This window comes from Lagenorhynchus albirostris, chromosome 5, assembly GCF_949774975.1.
Source record: "Lagenorhynchus albirostris chromosome 5, mLagAlb1.1, whole genome shotgun sequence".
In the NCBI taxonomy this organism is placed as follows: domain Eukaryota; kingdom Metazoa; phylum Chordata; class Mammalia; order Artiodactyla; family Delphinidae; genus Lagenorhynchus; species Lagenorhynchus albirostris.
In genome coordinates this window covers 99991495-100015282 of record NC_083099.1, presented here as the reverse complement: position 1 = coordinate 100015282, position 23788 = coordinate 99991495, and the positions used below count along the sequence as shown (strand labels likewise).

General features: G+C 38.7%; 2 protein-coding genes across 2 annotated transcripts in view; both read left to right on the top strand.

The window, feature by feature from the left end:
* ARL6 (ADP ribosylation factor like GTPase 6) overlaps positions 1–9694 on the top strand; it is a 73024-nt gene extending 63330 nt beyond the window's left edge. Inside the window, exon 9 of the transcript XR_009540780.1 lies at positions 9471–9694. The gene's annotated coding sequence lies outside the window, so the exon portion shown is untranslated. The remainder of the gene's footprint in view (positions 1–9470) is intronic.
* An 8820-nt stretch (positions 9695–18514) lies between these two features.
* Positions 18515–23788, top strand: part of CRYBG3 (crystallin beta-gamma domain containing 3) — a 114518-nt gene continuing 109244 nt past the window's right edge. Inside the window, exon 1 of the mRNA XM_060150724.1 lies at positions 18515–18763. Coding sequence (XP_060006707.1) covers positions 18615–18763 — 149 coding nt within the window. The 5' untranslated portion in view covers positions 18515–18614. The remainder of the gene's footprint in view (positions 18764–23788) is intronic.

Here is a 23788-nt window from a genome sequence, read left to right as displayed (position 1 = left end):
TTTTTTTAATATTGAGCTGTTTATATATTTTGGAGATTAATCCTTTGTCTGTTGATTCGTTTGCAAATATTTTCTCCCATTCTGAGGTTTGTCTTTTCGTCTTGTTTGTAGTTTCCTTTGCTTTGCAAAATTTTAAGTTTCATTAGGTCCCATTTGTTTATTTTTGTTTTTATTTCCATTACTCTAGGAGGTGGCTCAAAAAAGATCTTGCTGTGATTTGTGTCAAAGAGTGTTCTTCCTATGTTTTCCTCTAAGAGTTTTATACTGTCCGGTCTTACATTTAGGTCTCTAATCCATTTTGAGTTTATATTTGTCTATGGTGGTAGGGAGTGTTCTAATTTCATACTTTTACGTGTAGCTGTCCAGTTTTTCCAGCACCACTTATTGAAGAGAATGTCTTTTCTCCATTGTATATCCTTGTCTCCTTTGTCATAGGTTAGTTGACCATAGGTGCATGGGTTTATCTCTGGGCTTTCTATCCTGTTCCATTGATCTATATTTCTGTTTTTGTGCCAGTACCATATTGTCTTGATTACTGTAGCTTTGTAATATAGTCTGAAGTCAGGGAGTCTGATTCCTCCAGGTCGGTTTTTTTCCCTCAAGACTGCTTTGGCTATTCAGGGTCTTTTGTGTCTCCATACAAATTTTAAGATTTTTTTGTTCTAGTTCCATAAAAACTGCCATTGGTAATTTGATAGGGATTACATTGAATCTGTAGTTTGCTTTGGGTACTATAGTCATTTTCACAATATTGATTCTTCCAATAAAAGAACATGGTATATCTCTCCATCTGTTGGTATCATCTTTAATTTCTTTCATCAGTGTCTTATAGTTTTCTGCATACAGGTCTTTTGTCTCCCTAGTAGGTTTATTCCTAGGTATTTTATTCTTTTTGTTGCAATGGTAAATGGGAGTGTTTCCTTAATTTCTCTTTCAGAATTTTCATCATTAGTGTATAGGAATGCAAGAGATTTCTGTGCATTAATTTTGTATCCTGCTACTTTACCAAATTCATTAATTAGCTCTAGTAGTTTTCTGGTGGCATCTTTAGGATTCTCTATGTATAGTATCATGTCATCTGCAAACAGTGACAGTTTTACTTCTTCTTTTCCTATTTGGATTCCTTTTATTTCTTTTTCTTCTCTGATTGCCATGGCTAGGACTTCCAAAACTATGTTGGAAAACTATAATAGTGGCAAGAGTGGACATCCTTGTCTTGTTCCTGATCTTAGAGGAAGTGCTTTGTTTTTCACCATTGAGAATGATGTTTGCTGTGGGTTTGTCGTATATGGCCTTTATTATGTTGAGATAGGTTCCCTCTATGCCCACTTTCTCGAGAGTTTTTATCATAAATGGGTGTTGAATTTTGTCAAAAGCTTTTACTGCATCTATTGAGATGATCATATGGTTTTTATTCTTCAATTTGTTCATATGGTGTATCACATTGATTGATTTGCATAGATTGAAGAATCCTTGCATCCCTGAGATAAAGCCCACTTGATCATGGTGTATGATCCTTTTAATGTGTTGTTGGATTCTGTTTGCTAGTATTTTGTTGGGGATTTTGTTGTTGTTGTTGTTGTTTGCGGTATGCGGGCCTCTTACTGCTGTGGCCCCTCCCGCTGCGGAGCCTGTCGGACATGCAGGCCCAGCGGCCATGGCTCACGGGCCCAGCCGCTCCGCGGCACGTGGGATCCTCCTGGACCGGGGCACAAACCCGCGTCCCCTGCATCGGCAGGCAGACTCTCAACCACTGCGCCACCAGGGAAGCCCTGTTGGGGATTTTTGCATCTATATTCATCAGTGATATTGGTCTGTAATTTTCTTTTTTTGTAGTATCTTTGTCTGATTTTGGTATCAGGGTCATGGTGGCCTCATAGAATAAGTTTTGGAGTGTTCCTTCCTCTGCAATTTTTTGGAAGCATTAGAGAAGGATGAATGTTAGCTCTTCTCTAGATGTTTGACAGAATTCACCTGTGAAGCCATCTGGTCCTGGACTTTCGTTTGTTGGAAGATTTTTAATCACAGTTTCAATTTCATTACTTGTGATTGGTCTGTTCATATTTTCTATTTCTTCCTGGTTCAGTCTTGGAAGTTTATATATCTTTCTAAGAATTTGTCCATTTTCTTCCAGGTTGCCCAGTTTATTGGCAAAGAGTTGCTTGTAATAATCTCTTAGGATGCTTTGTATTTCTGCAGTGTCTGTTGGAACTTCTCCTTTTTCATTTCTAATTTTATTGATTTGAGTCCTCCTCCTCTTTTTCTTGATGAGTCTGGCTAATGGTTTATCAATGTTGTTTATCTTCTCAAAGAACCAGCTTTTAGTTTTATTGATCTTTGCTATTGTTTTCTTTGTTTGTATTTCATTTATTTCTGCTCTGATCTTTATGATTTCTTTGCTTCTGCTAACTTTGGGTTTTGTTTTTTCTTCTTTCTCTAGTTCCTTTAGGTGTAAGGTTAGATTGTGTATTTGAGATTTTTCTTGTTTGTTGAGGTAGGCTTGTATAGCTATGAACTTCCCTCTTAGAATTGCTTTTGCTGCATTCCGTAGGTTTTGGATTGTGGTGTTTTCATTATCATTTTTCTCTAGGTATTGTTTGACTTCCTCTTTGATTTCTTCAGTGATCTCTTGGTTATTTAGTAACGTATTGTGTAGCCTCCATGTGTTTGTGTTTTTTACAGTTTTTTTCCCTGTAATTGATTTCTAATCTCATAGCGTTGTGGTCTGAAAAGATGCTTTATATGATTTCAATTTTCTTAAATTTACTGAGGCTTGATTTGTGACCCAAGATGTGATCTATCCTGGAGAATGTTCCGTGCGCACTTGAGAAGAAAGTGTAATCTGTTGGTTTTGGTTGGAATGTCCTATAAATATCAATTAAATCTTATCTGGTCTATTGTGTCATTTGAAGCTTGTGTTTCCATATTAATTTTCTGTTTGGATGATCTGTCCATTGGTGAGGTGTTAAAGTCACCCACTATTATTGTGTTACTGTTGATTTCCTCTTTTATGGCTGTTAGCACTTGCCTTATATATTGAGGTGCTCCTGTGTTGGGTGCATATATATTTATAATTGTCATATCTTCTTCTTGGTTTGATCCCTTTATCATTATGTAGTGTCCTTCCTTGTCTCTTGTAACATTCTTTATTTAAAAGTCTATTTTATATGATATGGGTATTGCTACTCCAGCTTTCTTTTGATTTCCATTTGCATGGAATATCTTCTTCCATCCCCTCACTTTCAGTCTGAATGTGTCCCTAGGTCTGAAGTGGGTCTCTTGTAGACAGCATGTATATGGGTCTTGTTTTTGTATCCATTCAGCAAGGCTGTGTCTTTTGGATGGAGCAGTTAATCCATTCACGTTTGAGGTAATTATCGACATGTATGATCCTATTACCATTTTCTTAATTGTTTTGGGTTTGTTTTTGTAAGTCATTTTCTTCTCTTGTGTTTCCCTCTTAGAGAAGTTCCTTTATCATTTGTTTTATAGCTGGTTTGGTGGTGCTGAATTCTCTTAGCTTTTGCTTGTCTGTAAAGCTTTTGATTTCTCCATTGAATCTGAATGAGATCCTTGCCGGGTAGAGTAATCTTGGTTGTACGTTCTTCCCTTTCATCACTTTAAGCATATCATGCCACTCCCTTCTGGCTTGTAGAGTTTCTGCTGAGAAATCAGCTCTTAACCTTATGGGAGTTCCCTTGTATGTTATTTGTCATTTTTTCCTTGCTGCTTTCAATAATTTTTCTTTGTCTTTAAGTTTTGCCAGTTTTATTACTATGTTTCTCGGCATGTTTCTTCTTGGGTTTATCCTGTATGGGAATCTCTGCACTTCCTGGACTTGGGTGGCTATTTCCTTTCCCATGTTAGGGAAGTTTTCAACTATAATCTTTTCAAATATTTTCTCGGGTCCTTTCTCTTTCTCTTCTCCTTCTGGGACCCCTATAATGCAAATGTTGTTGCGTTTATTGTTGTCCCACAGGTCTCTTAGGCTGTCTTCATTTCTTTTCATTCTTTTTTCTTTATTCTGTTCACAGCAGTGAATTCCACCATTCTGTCTTAGAGGTCACTTATCCGTTCTTCTGCCTCAGTTATTCTGCTATTGATTCCTTCTAGTGTATTTTTCATTTCAGTTATTGTGTTGTTCATTTCTGTTTGTTCTTTAATTCTTCTACATTTTTTAAAATATTTCTTACATCTTCTTGATCTTTGCCTCCATTCTTTTTCTGAGGTCCTGGATCATCTTCACTATCATTATTCTGAATTCTTTTTCTGGAAGGTTGCCTATCTCCACTTCATTTAGTTGTTTTTCTGGGGTTTTATCTTGTTCCTTCATTTGGAACATAGCCCTCTGCCTTTTCATCTTGTCTATCTTTCTGTGAATGTGGTTTTTGTTCCACAGGCTGCAGAACTGTAGTTCTTCTTGCTTCTGCTGTCTTCCCTCTCGTGGATGAGGCTATCTAAGGCTTGTGCGAGTTTCCTGATGGGAGGGACTGGTGGTGGGTAGAGCTGGCTGTTGCTTTGGTGGGCAGAGCTCAGTAAAACTTTAATCCACTTGTCTGCTGATGAGTGGGGCTTGGTTCCCTCCCTGTTCCTTGTTTGGCCTGAGGCGACCCACCACTGGAGCCTACCTGGGCTCTTTGGTGAAGCTAATGGCAGACTCTGGGAGGATTCACGCCAAGGAGTACTTCCCAGAACTTCTGCTGCCAATGCCCTTGTCCTCATGGTGAGACACAGCCACCCCCCGCCTCTGCAGGAGAGCCTCCAACACTAGCAGGTAGGTCTGGTTCAGTCTCCTATGGGGTCACTGCTCCTTCCCCTGGGTCCCAATGTGAACACTACTTTGTGTGTGCCCTCCAAGAGTGGAGTCTCTGTTTCCCCCAGTCCTGTTGAAGTCCTGCAATCAAATCCCACTAGCCTTCAAAGTCTTGATCCTCTAGGAATTCCTCTTCCCTTTGCCGGACCCCCAGATTGGGAAGCCTGACGTGGGGCTCAGAACCTTCACTCCAGTGGCTGGACTTCTGTGATATAAGTGCTCTCCAGTTTGTGAGTCACTCACGCAGCAGTTATGGGATTTGATTTTATTGTGTTTTCGTCCCTCCTACCATCTCACTGTGGCTTCTCCTTTGTCTTTGGGTGTGGGGTATCTTTGTTGGTGAGTTCCAGTGTCTTCCTGTCGATGATTCTTCAGCAGTTAGTTGTGATTCTGGTGTTCTTGCAAGAGGGAGTGAGAGCACATCCTTCTACACCGCCATCTTGAAACAATCCTCTATTTGTACTTATTCTTCAATCCAACTCAAGTTCTCAAATCAATAATGAGTCCTACAAAATTTGAGACATCCCTTTTTCATTTTCCTATGACTCATACTTCTTTCTTCCTGGCAGTTTGTTGGGGTGGGGGTACGAGGAGGAACTCTCCAAAATCCGGAACTCCACACCAAGAAGACAACAATTTTAAATGTGCATTCACCTAAAAAACATCTTCAAAATACTTGAAGAAAAATTGACAGAGCTGAAAGAAATAGATCCACGGTAATAGTTGGTACTTCAACACATCTCTGTTAATAAGTGATAGAACCTGTAAACAGATGATCAGCAAGGTTATAAATGTCATCAAACTGCTATATTGAAATGACATTTATAGAACAACACTCAATCCAACAGCATCAGAATAGTACTTTTTTTGAGTGTATAGGGAATGAATCATCAAGATAGACCATATCCTAGGTCATAAAACAAACGTTAATAGACTTAAGACAATTGAAACCATACAAAGTATGTTCTCTGACCATGAAGGAATTAAATTATAAATCAATGACACATTTAAAAATCTCTAAACACTTAGGAATTAAACAACACATTTCTCAACAATCCATAGTTCAAAGAGGATAATTCAAGGGAAATCAGAAAATATTTGTAACCAAACAAAATGAAAATGCACCATATCAAAATTTCTGGGATGCAACTAACAGCACTCCAAGGGAAATATATAGCATTAAATATATAGCATTAAATTAGAAAGAAATTATTTCAAGACAATAATCTATGCTTCTATGTTAAGAAAATTGAAAAAGACAAGAAAATTAAACCTAAAGCAAACAGATCAAAAGACATAATAAAGATTAGAGAAGAAACCAATGATATTGAAAAACAATAGAGAAAAATCAGTGAAACCAAAAGCTAGTTCTTTGGAAGAAATAAACTACCATAGCTTTGAAAGGGGTTCTAGGCCTTGGATGGACCTTGCTTTGATTCACATATTCTCTTGTTTTCTGATCCTGATTTAGTTATTAGGTAAATCTCACTACTAGAAATAGAAAACACTTTATATGATAAAATCAGATTTTTGATGCAACCATGGGAGATTGAGGGATATTTTTCAAGGCCTTGACCAGCCATGTAAATCGAACTGTTTAGAAAATTGACTTAAGAACTGGAGACAGATAGTAAACAGCAGCATTGAACTATTTCTTATTCTGTGTTTTTGACAACTTGTTGTGTGTAGATATCTATGTAAATACACTATGTATGTATGTTTGAATCAGGACAGATTTAGGACTCTGAGAAGCTAGATAATTTTTCACAAAATTAATTTAAAAGAAGATTCTTTATATTTCTACTTAGAAATTATAACTTATTAATACAAGTGATACCCTAAAGTTTCATAAAGCATTCATTCTCTGAAAAATACCAATATGTTTTAAGCTGTTAATGAGGTCTCCAAAATGTTTAAAATTTCATGCTTTTTGTTTCACATATGCACATTTTGGAAATCCTGGATGGTTATATTACAACAGTACTGATAATAAGTTTCATTTTCTGCTGTTAAATAAAGACCAAATGACATCATTTTGTACCCTATCCTAATATTTTACAGTAGGGTATGTAAAGAAAAGTGGGAGAATTGAGTAATCACAGTATTCACAATTATATAAACATGGCAAAATCAAAAGAACTTATCCATTATAATCAATATTCCATTCACTTTGCAAATAAGTATAGTAAGAAGATCCTATCTTTATATGTACCAACTTGCATGAGTTCATTTAGCCAATCAAAATAAGATATCAGGAATTAAAAATGGGTTCATTGATGGGACTTCCCTGGAGGTCTAGTGGTTAAGACTCTGTGCTCCCAATACAGGGGGCCCAGGTTCAATCCCTGGTCAGGGAACTAGATCCTGCATCCCACATGCCACAACTAAGAGCCCACATGCTGCAACTAAAAGATCCCACGTGCTGCAACTAATACCCAACACAGCCAAATAAATAAATAATTTTTTAAATGGGTTCATTGATAGCAAAGTAAAATAATGACAATAATACTGAATGCAAATTATGATTCATTATGCCAATAATCAAATTGATAACAATTAAAATATGAAGAAGAGATATAATTTCTTCTCTCATGTCCCTCTTACAATCCATCAGCAAATTCTGTTTCAAAAACAAAATCCGGAATCTGACCTCACACCCCCTTCACTAGAATTTCTCTAGTCCATACCACCATAGCCTCCTGTCTGGACCTCTAAATTCACTTCCTAGTCACTCCACTTCCCTTCTACCTCAACAACAATGTTCTCCCTTCGCAGCAACCAGTGTCATTTTTCTTTTTAAAAAATAAAACATATCACTCTCCTATTCTGAACCTTCCAGTAGCTCCCCATCACATGTAAAATAAAATCCAAAACTTTACCAGGGCTTACAAGGGTCCCTACCTCATGCGTTCCAGCTACATCTTTAGTCTCCTTCCCAATAATTTGCTGCACTTCAGCTTATTAGTCCTCAAATGAGCCAAGCCCATTCTCTTCTCAAGACCTTTGCATTTGCTCTTCCCTCTACCCAGAATACCTTTCCCTGGATCTTTGCATGTCTCACTCCATTTCATTCAAATCACTTCCTCAGAGGTTTCATCTCTAACTATCATATTCAAACCAGCAAATTCACCCTCCTCTACTCTCTTCTCCTGCTATATTTTCCTTAAAGCACTTTATCATGACCTGATATTATTATATATATTTATGTATTCATGTTGGTCTTTTACACTAGAACATAAATTTCACAAGTGCAGGGAATTTATTCACACCTTACATTCCAAGTGCCTAGGGCACTGCATGGTATATATTGTGCCCACATTTGTTAAATGAATGAATATGTAAGCCAATATTATATGTAATTTTTGCCTGGTCCACAGATTTTGGGGGCATATTAAATAAATTTGGAATGTTAGTGAAGGGTTTTTTTTTAATTTTATTGAAGTAGTCTTTATTTTTGTAAAACAGAAAAGAATAAAGAATAAAACAAGCAAAAACACCAATTATCCCTGTACCCAGAGAGTGTTTGTTAACATAGAGAAAAATTATACATACATAAGATTTTTCAAAAATTAACAGTACAGAAATGTAAATATTAAACAATGTCTCTCTTACCCACCTCCATGGTTTTCCCCCACCATCTCTCTCCCAAGAGATGTACCTATCACATATTTCTTATGTCCTTACAAAGAAAAGAAATTAAATTTTATGGCATATATAGATCCTTTGAAAATGTATACACCATATTGTTACTCTTTATCTTCCTTTAAAAATAAAATTAATAGTTAACTATACTTACTGGCATTTTCCATTTCATCTCTATTCTTTTTAATGGCTGTATAGTTCTTTGTTAATATGTACCATTATTTGTCTAATTTGTCCCCTTAAACATCTCCATTTTTTCTACCACTTTTTGTATCATAAGCACTGTGGCAATGAATTTTTTTTTCTTTGCTTAGTATTTGTAGATTTTTTTAAGTTTATTTTTTATACAGCAGGTTCTTATTAGTTATCTATTTTATACATATTACTGTATATGTCAATCCCAATCTCCCAATTCATCCCACCACCAACACCCCCACTTTCCCCCCTTGGTGTCCATACATTTGTTCTCTACATCTGTGTCTCTATTTCTGCCTTGCAAACCGGTTCATCTGTACCATTTTTCTAGATTCCACATATATGCGTTAATATACGACATTTGTTTTTCTCTTTCTGACTGACTTCACTCTGTATCACAGTCTCTAGTTCCATCCACGTCTCTGCAAATGACCCAATTTCGTTCCTTTTTATGGCTGAGTAATACCCCATTGTATATATGTACTACATCTTTATCCATTCGTCTGTCGATGGGCGTTTAGGTTGCTTCCATGACCTGGCTATTGTAAATACTGCTGCAATGAACATTAGGGTGCATGTGTCTTTTTGAAATTATGGTTTTCTCTGGATATATGCCCAGTAGTGGGATTGCTGGGTCATATGGTAATTCTATTTTTAGTTTTTTAAGCAACCTCCATACTGTTCTCCATAGTGGCTGTATCAATTTACATAGAATGTTAGTGAAGGTTAATATTTGATTATGTTAGTCTAAATAAAATATTAAATTATTCAGTGATTAGCTATTTTTATTTTTATTTTTTATTTATTTATTTTTTTGCAGTACGCGGGCCTCTCACTGTTGTGGCGTCTCCCGTTGCGGAGCACAGGCTCCGGACGCGCAGACTCAGCGGCCATGGCCCACGGGCCCAGCCACTCCGCGGCATGTGGGATCCTCGCAGACTGGGGCATGAACCTGTGTCCCCTGCATCGGCAGGCAGACTCTCAACCACTGCGCCACCAGGGAAGCCCAGGACATCATTTTGAAAACATACTTTCAAATGATTCAGGGAATAAAAAGTTCTTTGTACTATTCTTGTAGTTTTTCAATAAGTATAAAATAATTTCAAAATAAAAATTATCTTTACATAAAAATAATTTTATACAAAACAGTAATATAGAGTAAGTGGCATTTTACATAAGAAGAACCAGAATAGAATATAGTAGATTTGAGTAATTAATTTTCAAAAAAGAAAGTCTAAAATTGTATAACATAAAAATCAACGGCCTGAATATGTTGACAACTGCAAACAGTATGGGAAATGTGAATATATTTATTATATGAGTTACAGATCTCTTGAAATTTGTAGATATACTATTAGACAATACAGCACTGCCACCAATTTTTAGAGGAAAAAAACCACTTTAACCACTAATCATAAACATGGACCAGGTGACTTCCTGGATTTCACAACAGAAATAATAACAACCTGACAAGTTAGAGTGAATTCAGTGTAATAGCTGTGAGAAAGGCAATTTACAAGAATGCCAAACAAATGTCAAACTGTTTGGTTCTTGTATACACTTGATTTTGGTCCTAAATTAGATATTTGGTTAGTAGTAAGACTTCTCCATCCTGATTTACTGGTCTAACCTGTCTCAGTCAGTAATTGGCAGATATAAACTCAGATTATGTAAATCGAGTTAGGATCAGTGCAGCAGTTTCTCTGCTTGCATATTTCTCATACTTTATTATTGTCGTCTACTTTTTAATTATGCAATTATTTTAAAGAATGAAGCAAGTAGTTCACTTAAAGGTAGTTTCATATTAACATACCAAAGCCCTTAAATATCCTTATGTTACACATATTATTTGATGATTCACAATGTAGTAGCACCCACTGACTGTAATGTCTCCTCACCAAATCAGATAGCAGGTATTAATTATATGTCTATTGTTGGCCCAGTGTTGTATGCACTCCTGTTGGGCTTTGATACTGCTTTCTGACAAGTGCGACATTTCTAATATAAATGTTTCAACAGGTGTTTTAACTGGTTGTGGTTGCAGGACTTTCTGATCCATGTTTCTGGAGCCTGATTTGTGAAATCTATCCCTGACCTCAAGTACAGCCTGCCCAAGTGATACAGTTAGACACTTTCTTCTCCCCTTTTCCCATGTACGTATTTCTCACTTTTCCAATTTATCACACTGTCCTGTGATTTGTAACTGTCACTTAGTTCTGTTCTCCTTTTTTGAGACAATGTCTTGAGGTGGATCACATTCATATTCCAATCGCCAAACGCAGGGCCTGGAACAGGTAGAATGTTTATTGAACAGGTAGAAGGCCATAAAATAACTTTGTAGATGGGATATCGTTTTTTGGTTTTTCTTAATATATATTCCTCCCACCAACTTTCCTAATCGAGTTTGAGGCAGCTAACACTAGAAGAATGACTACTAGGTCAGTGATCTTGATTTAGACTCTATCTAGATCTTTATTTCAGAATTTTCCATTTTCTTATTTTTTGTTTTGTTTTGCTTTTCTGAAATGTAGACTGATTAATAAACTTTTCAGTAAATACTTAATTTTTAAAAATTTCTCTGTCTACCTTCCTTACCTACTAAGGAAGAGTTTTCCAGTAGCTACATTTTAAATTTTATTAAAAGATGCTTTTTATTTCTAACCTAGATTGTGTTTTATTTAAGCTGCAGAGATACATATACCTACAGAATGTCTTTAAGTGGTAGGAAAAACTAGAATGAAAGTGGCAGAATTTAAGATGAATAAGTTAATTTCCATTCCCCTCAGACTGCATATGGTTTATAAAGTTGTGGTGTGGTCAGCTCTTTCATTTGATGATGTACATGACTGATCATTTGAAGTGGAGTTCCTGTTGAACCAGATAGAAATGGAATCATCATTTCTGGAGTTACTTAAATTAAGACCAACTGTGAAATTGATAAAAAACAATTTGTTCATTTGATTGTCTTCCAGACTTGATAATTCAAAGTCATATGTCAATATATTCACCTGTAGGAGAAATAAACCAAATGACTTACGATGGAAACTGACTACCCAAAAGTACTTATTTGGAGAGTTGAAAGAAAGAAAAGTAAAGTAGAAGATAGGATGTAGAAATGAATGAAACTTAAGAATGGTTGTTAATATGAAATCAATTATAAGAATTACCTTTTTACTTTGATACTGGAGTCAAAATATTCCTATTGTAACTTCTTCTGTTTCACCTTTTTTTCATAGGTAACTCCTTTTACTATTTACCAATGAAAAGTTGATTGGAAGAGGTGAGGAAGGAATTCAGTTGCTAACACAGACTGATGGAAATATTTGATGTAGGCTGCTTTTGTTCATTATTTGCAAAACCAATTAAGTTATAGTTTGATAAATTTTTAGAAATTTTTCATAATGAAAGTGGAGGCATTGAGAATGTACTTACTTCATTTCTAAAAAATCAAAATTGTATCCTCTACAGTAACACTTGATTTTATAAGCTCCATATGGATTTTTAACTACATTTAGCAATATTTTTAAGTGAAATTTCATGAAAATTTGTTAATGATATTATTATTTCATAACGGACTATGTAAGATTTCCATAGGTAAGTATCAGTACTTCATCACTCCAGATTATAAACAAAGTGAATAGCCATCTAGTCCATTCTATACAAAGAAAATTCATGTAAAGGAAATAATGCTAATCTCAATTTTAGATTAGGTAAAGTCCCCATTTGAAAACTGTGGCTTATCTTACGTGACAGCATGTATCATTTCCAGCTGCTTTCTCTCTCTAATCAAAACATTTGCTCACAATAACAGCTGCCTCTATGCCTTGCTTTTAAACCATTTGCAGCAAATCAAACTGGGAACATGTCCATAGTAAGAAAACTCAGGATTCTGGGATATGTCTGTTCTCCAACTTCAAAATAAAAACAACAAGAAAGCTAATTCACAAACCAATTATCTTTTTCCTCTGAAGCTTTGTTTCATGAGCCCTAATAAACAAAATTTACAATAAACACTAAAATAGTACAGTCCAGAAATTTATAAACAATTGTTCTTTTCAAAATAAATCCATTTAAAATTGTATATCAGATATGTACAATACAGTACATAACTTCTGTACTCATCAATTATTTTCAGAAAACAATATAGGAACTGAGTTTTGCAAATAATAGTAAATTATTATTCTGAGCCATTATCTGTGTCATCTGTATGAAGCTGCATTACTAAAAGTTAATAGTCTACATATGACTTTATATTATAGATAGCTTTTGACTCAAACAAAAGATATATCAAACTGAATTGGTATGAATAACTATTTTGGAATAGATTTTATAATCTATGTTTGCCAAAGAAATCCTTCTTCTATTTATATACCCTTTAGAATACAATGGTTTGGTATTAGCAAATTTTGCACTGTTTTAGATGAAAATATTTGTTAATGTTATAATTTTTTAAAGCATTCATTTCTCTTCATAAGTATCATCATCAATTTCAAGGGAAGAAAAGTAAATATAATTTAGGTCAGACTAACACATCTTAATTTAAGCATTAAAAGATGTGTGTTTGAAAGATGTCAATCTCCACATGTTCTGGAAATAAAAACCAGACAAACAATACAACAGAACTTCATGCATCCCATAGAAATCTGAATAACCAATTACTTAAAATTTTACCATCTGCTCTCATTGAAGCAGCAAGACTGAGGCATTTTCCCGTGTTACAAACCATGATAATCAGAATGTAACAGAATGAGAAATGCTAACATCATTTTCCCCCCTTCCTTATTTGCTGTTGTGTTTCTTAATGAAAACCTGGGCTATACAAAGGAAAGGGGAGGACGTTCCCCCGCCCCATCTCCTAACTGAGGGCTTATACCAAGTAATAGCTTTCTACTGCCCTGGGCAGCGTGACATTGCCTCATTTGGCCAGCTATTATTCTAGGAGGCAGCTAGTGAAGTGCCCCGATCCATCTGCTTGCTTTTCATGGACTGGTGCTTTCCTTGATGTTGACAGCTGTCTTAGTATTCCTGGGCCACCTGCCACATAGTAAATACTGTGCTCCAACATATATACAGAAGCTTATCCCTCTGGTGGACTTTTTAGAACAAAAAGCTTAACATTTCTAAACTACACTTGCATCTTTGTTGAAATGCTTCAGAGTCAGCACTTTGTCTTTTCTCATACTTTTGAGGAATACAGTGCTTGTGCATTGGGAATGGTAGTTCAGTTACAGTGTGATGAACTTCAGCTTTTCTCAAACATCAAATAAGTATTGAATTGCAGACCTTTTGTGGAAGTCATGGTGGTCACAGGAGGCAGAGGGGAAAAAAGTTATCTCCTCTAGTGAGCCTTCCTGGAACCTTTTAGACTAAGTTGGGGTCCATCCTATTTATACCCATAGAAAGATTTTCCCTGTCCTACCTGCTTTGCTCCTCCGTTTACCCCATCAGACTTGCTCCTTGAGGGAAAGCACTGGTTTTTATTCATCACTGTATCTCTAAGAATGAGTGTGTATCTGACACATGGTTGGCACTCAAGGACAGACCAAGGTTTTAAGGTACGTGAAGATTTTTGCAATTTCTCTTTAAAGAGAAAGATTTAAAATTAAAAATAAAAATTAGATATAAAAGTGAATGAAGCCGCAACTACTGAAGCCCACGTGCCTAGAGCCCGTGCTCCGCAACAAGAGACGCCACCGCAATGAGAAGTCCGTGCACCACAACAAAGAGTAGCCCATGCTCGCCGCAACTAGAGAAAGCCCGTGAGCAGCAACGAAGACCCAATGCAGCCAAAAATAAATAAGTAAAAATTTTTTAAAGTGAATGAAAAAATAAATCATACAAATTACCAATTTTAAAAGGTTGGCTAATACTACAAATATCACGAAGTCTAGAAAAACAGTATTTTTTCCATTAACTGCCTGGTATACCTCTATAATATTTTTTTCTTATACCTTTGTTGGTATACTCTTTGATAGCATTTCATATGACAATGATTTTCTAGTGTCATTTTCTGTACATATAATGGAAAGAGAATTCAGTCTTTCCTCAAATTTGATTGAGTGTATTATTGATAGAAGGGCCAGGTAAACATACAACACTATACACTCACATACACACTCATTGTTTGTGGTATTGCCACAGGTTTTTGCCCTACAAACAAAAATTCTGAAAAATTCTATTTTACATGATTTTCATTTAAAAAAAGTTTGCTGAATTTACAATTATAAAAATTATATACACTCCATTATTGAACATATTACTGTTATGAGAGAAATTACATCAATTAGATGTGATTCTTTCTGTTCTGGTTTTGTCTTCTGATGCCTGAAATAATTTTCTACAACTCGCCTTTTGCTGTTGTACATTTTGAATCTTGTTTCACCTCCACTACCCACACATATTTTCAGTGTTAGGGGAATTAGGATGTGTTTATGTAGTGATAATGTATCCTGGGTGTAATGCTTGGTGAGTTGCACAATGGACAAATTGGAATTTAAGCAGTAACAACTATTCTTTGGAGAAGCTGACAACCAAAAAAATATATCCTACTAAATCCAAACTGAATGTATCCCCAGCGCAAATTTCCCAGCAGATCCCAAAGTGCCCCCAATAACTCCAATACCAACTGACTCTAGGCATAAGGTGATGGAGGGAAAATCCAAGTGGAAAGAGATTGTGGTCTTAATTGCAGTTTAAATGTTTGCTTTTGTAAATTTGTAAATTTCATAAACACACACGACCAAGTGATCACATTCCTGAGTTCACACTGGAAGAGACTGTACCAGTGGGATGCCCTGAAGCTTCAGCTTCATCAGCTTCACAGTAAATGTGCTTCTACTGCAGATACTCATTAAATGTCTTCAGGAAAACTGAATGAACAAATGAAGGCAACTGTGCTAAATTAGCATCTCTAAGATCCTTACAACTCTAAAATTCAACTTTTTTACAGACTTCCTAACGTAATCTTAGAACTTAGTATTCAGAAATTTGTTATTATGAGTTTAGAATAGAAGAATGGAGGACATCTAGGAACTGATAAGTACTTGAAAAGTAAATAAATTAAAATTCAGGAATCATTAATTTATGGTTTTAAGCTAATTTTTCATAGACGAAGTTTGCCTTAATGGAGGCAGGACACCATGTATACTTACCTTACAATTCATTTAAATGCTTTGTTCTACCACAGGCTGGAGATTAGAATATCGTTAGACATTGTTTCCTTCGTGAAGTAGTTGCTTTTGAGGAAAAAATATATATATATAAATATTTATAAAATATAAATATTTATATATATATATCATGGGTCTGTATTGGACCAACTGTTCATTTTAGGGGCCTCTAATAACATTTATATTATCTTATACCTTTGCAAGCTGTTTATTAATAGAAGGGATTCTAGCTGGATGAACATTAGCATTATTTCTACTACATATACTATCACCACCAATACTATAAAACGTTTCTATATGAATGAAGGACTTTACCCATTATGATTCTATGCCTTCTCATTTACCAAGGATAGTGGTTATTGAAAGAATATGACTATCACAGCATTCTCCTTGACAATTATTTTTTAGAGAAATTCCTTTCTTTAAAAAAAAGCATTATTAGATAAAACCATAACTCAGTAATAAATCTTACTGTGCCCAGTAAGTTTTTATCCCCAGAAAGACTTCCTGAAAATCTACCCTCTGGGTAGGTATTAGGGTGTAGGGCTTGCTTTGGTCAGTACAGTACAGTACAAGTGGTGGACACATCTGGTAGTTATTTAACATTCCTTTGGGGAGATTAATTCTCTAGCCCTTCTAGATGGAGGGAATGGTTTGCTTCATACTTTCTTTGCTTTCATATTCTCTGGGCTTTCTGGTAAGCTGGCCTTTAATGGAGATTCTTCCCTAAAATAATAAGGCTCGAATTGGGAATTTTACTTGTCTTATTCTAGTGTATTAATCTAGCTTTTCCCTTTTTTCTCAGACTCACAGAGAGGGAAGAAAGATTTGCAAAAGAGAAGGTGCTGACTAGCACTTTTGATCCCAGACGATTCCAATCTTGAGGGATCATCTGGGATGAACCCAGCAGAAGGAAACTAGACTGATTTGACTTTGGTAGGTTAAATTGAGCCAGAACAAATTAGAGTGATTGGTTTTGGGCTCTGCTGCAGTTAGTAGGGGCTGGAGTGCTGCTGCGAGGCAGCTGTGGTGTGGCAGGGAGGCTCAACAGCCATCAGCTGGTGTTGAAATGACCTGGGATGTATAGCCATCCAATCGACTCATCAGCAACCTTCTCTTCCTCCAGGACTCCAAAGAAAGAGGGGGGATGACCCCAGGGTACCTTCCTGCCCCTCCCCCAAGTCAAAACTGCCTTGGACATTTCATTTTTATCTCATTTACCTGTATAACATTTTCAGTGAACAGGTATAGGATGTTCACTTTTCTGATTTCTACACCCTCACAGGGGCAGCTTAGCTTTAAAACAAAACACCTGCGGTGTATGGGCCCCTTGATATTTTCTCTACTAGCCACTAGGGTATAAAAAACTAAAAAAAAAAAATCGTGCTACTATATTAGTGAAATAAGTCAGACATAGAAAGACAAATACTACACTATATGGATTCTCTTATATTGATGAATCTAAAAAAGTCAAATCCATAGAAGCAGAGAGTGGAAAGGAGGTTGCCGGGGGCTGGAGATGGGGAAACAGGGCGGTATTATTCCAAGGGTACAAAGTTGATGTTATGTAAGACGAGTAAGTCCTAGAGTTCTACTTACAGCACAGTGCCTATAGTTAACAATACTACATTGTATGCTTAAAACTTTGCTAAGAGGGCAGATCTTACGTCATAAGTGTTTATAATAATAATAAGTAAGAGGGTGGGAGGGAACTTTTGGAGGTGATGGATGGTTTTATGGCATAGATTGCCATGATGGTTGCATGGTGTATATTTATCTTCAAACTCATCAAGTTGCATACATTAATTATTACAGCTTTTTGTATGTAACTTCTTTTAAAAACTGAGAAAATCCAAACTACAGTATTTAGACATATTTAAAAGCAAATCTTAAGGACCTTTTTTGGTCTCCAGATTTCAGTGACGTCTGTGTAATAACTACAAAATATTTGTTCCAGCATTTACAAGTTTGAATTACACTTGTTTTTGATCAGTGACGTTTTGCAAGAGGGTTCGCCGGGGAGTAGTATGTAACACGGAGTGTGAGAAATACCAAAACACATCTGGGTTAGGGTAAGTTACTCCACACAGTAGTAAGCCAGCCGAACAAGAAACGAGTTGTTGACAGATCTAGACCAGGCACCTACGGAGCCCTCCACTTCTAAGACTCGGCCACGGGGTAACCTCATCTTCTGCAGCCCCGGGTAGCTGTTCTAGGAACAGCTGTTAGTTAGCTGAAAGGCAGCCCAGGCCATTCTGGTACCGCAGTTTACCAGGTGTGTTCACAAACTTTAGTTAATGAACTTCTTTCAAAAGTCTGAAAACTGTTCCGCCCATTGGCTGGAAGATAGAAAAACAAATCAGTAATAGGAAGGAAAATTTGAGCGAAAAGACAAACGGGCTGGAGCTCGTTTGGGCGGGAATCCCGGAGCCGGGCGTAGCGGGGTTCCGCGTCCCCACGGGTCTCAGGCCAGCACCGGCAGCGAGGGCCCGGCCGGCGGTGGCGGACGGCCGCGGGGCCCGGGCTCGGGGCGGTGCCGCGGCCTCTGGCTCCTCCCGGGGGCGGGCGGGCTGGGGGCAGGAGGAGGAGCCGCCGCACAGCGCAAGAAGTAGCCGCGCTGGGAGCGCATCGTGCCCGCGCTTCTCCTGCCGGAGATGGACTGAGCCGCACAGCCCGCCCGCCCGCGCCGAGTCAGTCCTGCCCTCGCCGGGTCCCGCGGCGCCGGTGTCAGGGCGCAGGACACCGTCTCACGCGTTCCCCGGGGACGGCCGCGGACCGGCTGCCGCGCCGGGGAGATGTCCGGCGGCCGGAGGAGGGGCGGCGCCCCCTGGCACAGCTTCTCCCGGTTCTTCGCTCCCCGAAGCCCTTCCCGGGACAAGGAAGAGGAAGAGGAGGAGAGGCCGGGGACAAGCCAGCCGCCCGCGCCGGGCCGGGGCGCAGCCAGGTGGGAGTTGCGGGGGGGACGTCGGGGGGCCCTGCGCCGACTCGCGGGACGGGGGGCTCCTGGCCCCGGTGTCCGCAGCCAGCCGCTCTCGGCCAGGCTGCGCTCGCCACTTTCTGTTCCTCCATTGCTCAACTTTCGTCCTTCTCGCCCAGTTCTCTTGCCGCATCGCTTGGTTTGTTAAATCCGGGTGAAGTTCGTGACCCGAGGCCGCGCCAGCCCGCGGGGCGCTCTGCCTCCCCACCTCCCCTCCCCGGATGTGATTCGGTTCCCGTCCCACAGTCGCGTCTGCTCTCCAAGTTCTGCGGCAAAAGCGAGTCCCCCGGCGTCCTGCCGACAGTAATGGGAAACAGTTGTGAGCCCAGCCATCCGCCAGGGCAAAGAGGGCGCGATCCGAAAACCACTTCTGTGGGAAAGGTAACGCTTTGGAGCGCCACCCCCTTGGCTGGGATTTTACCATTTTATTCATAGTTTCTCAAAATGATTTTTTTAAAAAAAAGAATGGTGATACTGAGTTCCGAAGACTCCATCAAAATATAAAACCCTCGCTAGGCTTATTTACCATTGCCTGACATTTAGATGATGCCGTCCTTCTTTCCCATGTCTCTTCGGAAACATCTGCCTCAAGTTCCCAGACAGATTCCAGAAACCAGAACTCGAGCTGTCTTGGTTTCAGTAATGAAAACTTGCCCCTTCTCTGCAGTCCTTTTTCCTTCTCCACCTGCTGCTACAAAATCGAAATTAAAAAAAAAATTCATGTCTAATAAAACTACCTATTCCTGAGTCCTTTCATCTGAGTCCCGAGGGAGGAAGAGGGGTTAAGTGATATACAACTCGCTGTTTTAAACTTTTGATGGCAAGAGAGGCTTACTGCTCCGTCTTCCCCCAAATCGCACTAGAAGATCACTCATGTGATTGGAAGGACGCTCTCCAGAAAGCTGTGTTTACTTCAGATGTTAAAGCCTTCGTGGAGGCCTTCAAAGAAAAATGGATAGGAAACAGAACTGTAACTGTGACTGAGCTGATTCCATCAATATTCATTCAGGTCTTGTGATTTGATTCCAGTCATTTATGTGTTCCTCAGTTTCCCTATTTGTGAAACATTTCCATTTTGACCATCTGTTAATAAAATGCCACATCTTTCCAAGAAAGCTCCTATATAATATTTGGAAAACTTCTTCTGGGAAACTTTAGCTATTATTGCCCTGTTAAGAGAAAATTTAAAATTCAGAGTTACACAGTAGTTAAAAATAGTTTTGAAGTCTGACAGGGCTCAACCAGAATGTCTGAATGCTGGTGTGGGCAGACAGCCTGTGGTGCCTGCCATCACTGTAACAGCACTAACAGCCTTGGATAATATGGAGGCAGTGTTTAAAAGAAATCCCAAGTAGACTCAGCAAAAGTTGGAAACTTGTGTCAGTGTTAGCAGGGAATAGGCAGGCCAATTTCAGGTTTATATCAGAATTGTCCTGAAACCCTGCCTGCTGCCCTGCCCGTCTTTGGGCTTTTTAGGCGCTTCTCAAATCTCTTTTCTCTCTGGAGCTAACCGCTACAGCAACTTGTCTCTTGTCTTCTTACCACTCCTCCATTCTCATCTCCAGAGAGGCACACACTGTGGCTTTTTGACAATGAGAAATTTAATTGTGCTTATATGAACACTAATTGTGTCCTTATCTTTTTTAGAACTTGCCAGATGTTAAGGGGATAGCAGATAATCCTTTGTGTGGGTGTTTTACCTTTTAAATGAGTTTAAATCTTTCTTTTCAAGGATATAAACAGACACAAAGCGTTTATTGAAAGTTTAATGAAACTAACGGAAACAATGTCCTAGTAACACAGCACCTGGTGTTAACAAGATTGGAAACAGAATTGCGATTTGTCACTGTGATCTTATTTCAAAATGAAGGGGGTTTTGGCTGTTTATTTTTAGAGGCAGTAAAAGCTTTTGGTTTTATTGGGAGCCTAGTTTACCTTTTGTACTGGTGATTTTAGATGCAGGGGGAGTCCGTTCGGACACGAGGGGCTTGGTGTGGTAGGGATGTAAAGATGACTGAGAAAAAGGTCCTTTCTCTCAAGGAACTGGGAGAAGGGAAGAAGACCACTTGAAAACAGTCATCCTACCATCTATGGTGTGTCTGGCCCATTACAATTGACAGAGTACTTTTAATAATATTACACTTTGAGGTTGGACAGACCTGTACGATCAGTATTTTCATTTTACTATAAGAAACAGTTAAAGAAACTTCCCCAAAGTCACACAGCTGCTTTTCAGTTAATGAACAAGTATTAAGTCCTATGCAGTGCCTGCAACTCTGAGCCCTCTTAACATACATTAAGTATTAATCCCTGCATTCTGACTTTTCCATGTACTCAAAACAAAATGCATTCTCTCAAACTTGGGTTGTATAGTCTCTGTTTCTGCACTTCCAGTGTTGGCTTACGTGAATTTTGTGATGTAACTGTGTGTGTACAAACAAATGGGACATAAATTCCTTAAGAACAGAATTCTTTAACAATTAAGAACAGAATTAAAAATTAAACACAAACGTAACCACAAGACCAATAAAAGTAAAATTTACAGCATTATCCTAACAGCTGTTTTTTGGCTACTCACAAAATGCATATGGTACCAACTGGGACAAACGCAAGTTTTTTGGGGGTTGCTAGGATTCTAGCACTGTGTACCATGCCATGATTCAGGTTGTCCAATATTTCCCTATTTGAACCATAGGAAAACTTTTGCTTTTGTGGTGTGCTGTTAAGTTATTTGGGCATCATTTGCTGTGAACACATCATTTATATATTGTGTTCACTGCTGTTCTCATTAACCTTCAGCAGTTAAAGAAGGCCTGTTTGCATCAGCACTGTTGTATATGGGAATTCAGGTGTTGGCAATGGAATTACATTTCAGTACTTATGTCTTAGGTGGTTGACCAGATCCAGTAAGTGTTTATATTAATTTGTTTTAGGTGTTATAGAGATGAAAACTGCAACTGAATTCAATTCACTGCTATAATGTTTAGCCCAGTTTATGAGCATGCAGTGAATGGACTCATTAGAAGTGATAGGGGAGAGCAGGGAGGGCTTCATGGTGGAGGTGGTTTTACCTGGGCCTTCAAGGCGCTGGTGTTTTCCACAGGTAGAGAATTTAGCCACGAAGAGAGAAATAGGGAGTGGGTCTTCTAGGCTGAGCAAAAGCCTTCAGAGGTTATGATCTCTTGGGGGCTGTATACATTAGTGGGGCAGAGTGAAAGAGGTGTTAAGAAAGCTAGATTAGTGCTGGGCCATAAAGAGCGTTTGGCTCTCAATTTAAAGCTTAGAGAATTTTTGTGAAGGTCTTTCAAACAGATACTGCTGAACTGAAATTTGGAGGATACCTGCCTTCTAATTTTCCCCACTTTGAGAAGATGATTGCTCAGTTTTGTTTCTTTGCTATATCACACATGATGGACGTGTTTAAAATGAGCTCCGTACAGCGTTCATAAACTCGGGAGGGGGATAGTAAGGCGAGAACAGCATTTATTCAAGGGCCCACTGTGCACTTCCTCCCGGGCTGGGTACTTTTACTTGCATTGTCTCATTTAAACGTCACCCTCAGCCTGGAAGGTTGGTATGCTTATCACTATTCTGACAGTTGAGCACACTGAAGATGATAGGGTTCTTAGGCGTGGACACTGTTGGCATCTTGGGTGGAACAATTCTTTGTTGAACTGGGCTCTCCTGTGCTTTGCAGGACATTTGGCATCTGTAGCCCCACCCGCTAATTGCCAGCTGCATCCTCCGGTCATTGGGAAAACTCGAAACGCCTCTACCTGGGTGGGTGGCAGGGAGAGTGATAGCACTCCCAGTGGAAAACGATTTACCCCAAATCATGACAGGAGTAAGTTTCAGGGGTGAGATTTGAAATTGGGTCTCTCTGACTCAGAAGCTCTGATTCTTTTTCTACACCATTCTGCCCGCCACCCTGCTGAACTGTGCTCCTTCAAAATACATCTGAATATGTAAGTTAGTTGGACCTTTCCTTCCTTTATTCCAGAATGGGTAACGCTGTGGCCCATTTCACATATACTCTTTTTGGTTGTTCCTTTGAGCGTCCCAATATAGTGCTATTGATAGAAGGTAAGACAGGATCACTAGACCCAAGGCAGGGCTGTGTCTCATCTTGGTGTCCCCTTTACCTAGCTCAGGTGAGGGAGTGAATCTCTGTTGATGGAGCATTAAAGCACTTACTACTGGCTTTAAGCGAGGGTTAGTACACTCCTACCCTTAAAGTGGGCATTTTGAAACATGGGGGGACCATAAAGCTCTCTAGACAGAGTGTTTGGCTATTGATTTAAAGTTCAGAGAATATTTGCTTTGCACCATGGCTGAGTGTGATTGATAAATGGGTAGAGCCAGGATGCTAATGGGATGCAGTGCAGGAGATAGTCTCATAAAAAATGTCAATAATGCCCCTGATACCAGCATGAGAACTGTTGGCCTTCAAATTAAATGTTGACCACAGCATCAGTTATGTAAGGAAAAAAAGCTTTGTTCTCCGAATTTTTATGATGATTGAATTTTCATTGATTTGAAAGCGCTATAGAGAATAATTGATAACTAGTTTAGTGGAATAAGAGATACCTATGTGGTGTTGAAGGACCACATCTGTAGTTCATGCCTGCAACAATAAAGATGACTGGGGGCTTCCCTGGTGGCGCAGTGGTTGAGAGTCCACCTGCTGATGCAGGGGACACGGGTTCATGCCCCGGTCTGGGAAGATCCCACATGCCGCGGAACGGCTGGGCCCGTGAGCCATGGCCGCTGAGCCTGTGCGTCCAGAGCCTGTGCTCCGCAACGGGAGAGGCCACAACAGTGAGAGGCCCATGTACCGCAAAAAAAAAATAATAATAATAAAAAAAAAATAAAGATGACTGGAAAATTCCAGAAGTCCTCAGCCCTGTGTATTTTGTGAGAATCTTGAGCTTCCAGGTTAATGGAAAGCACAGAACCTACCTTTGGCAGTGGATTAGAAATATAGACTGTTTT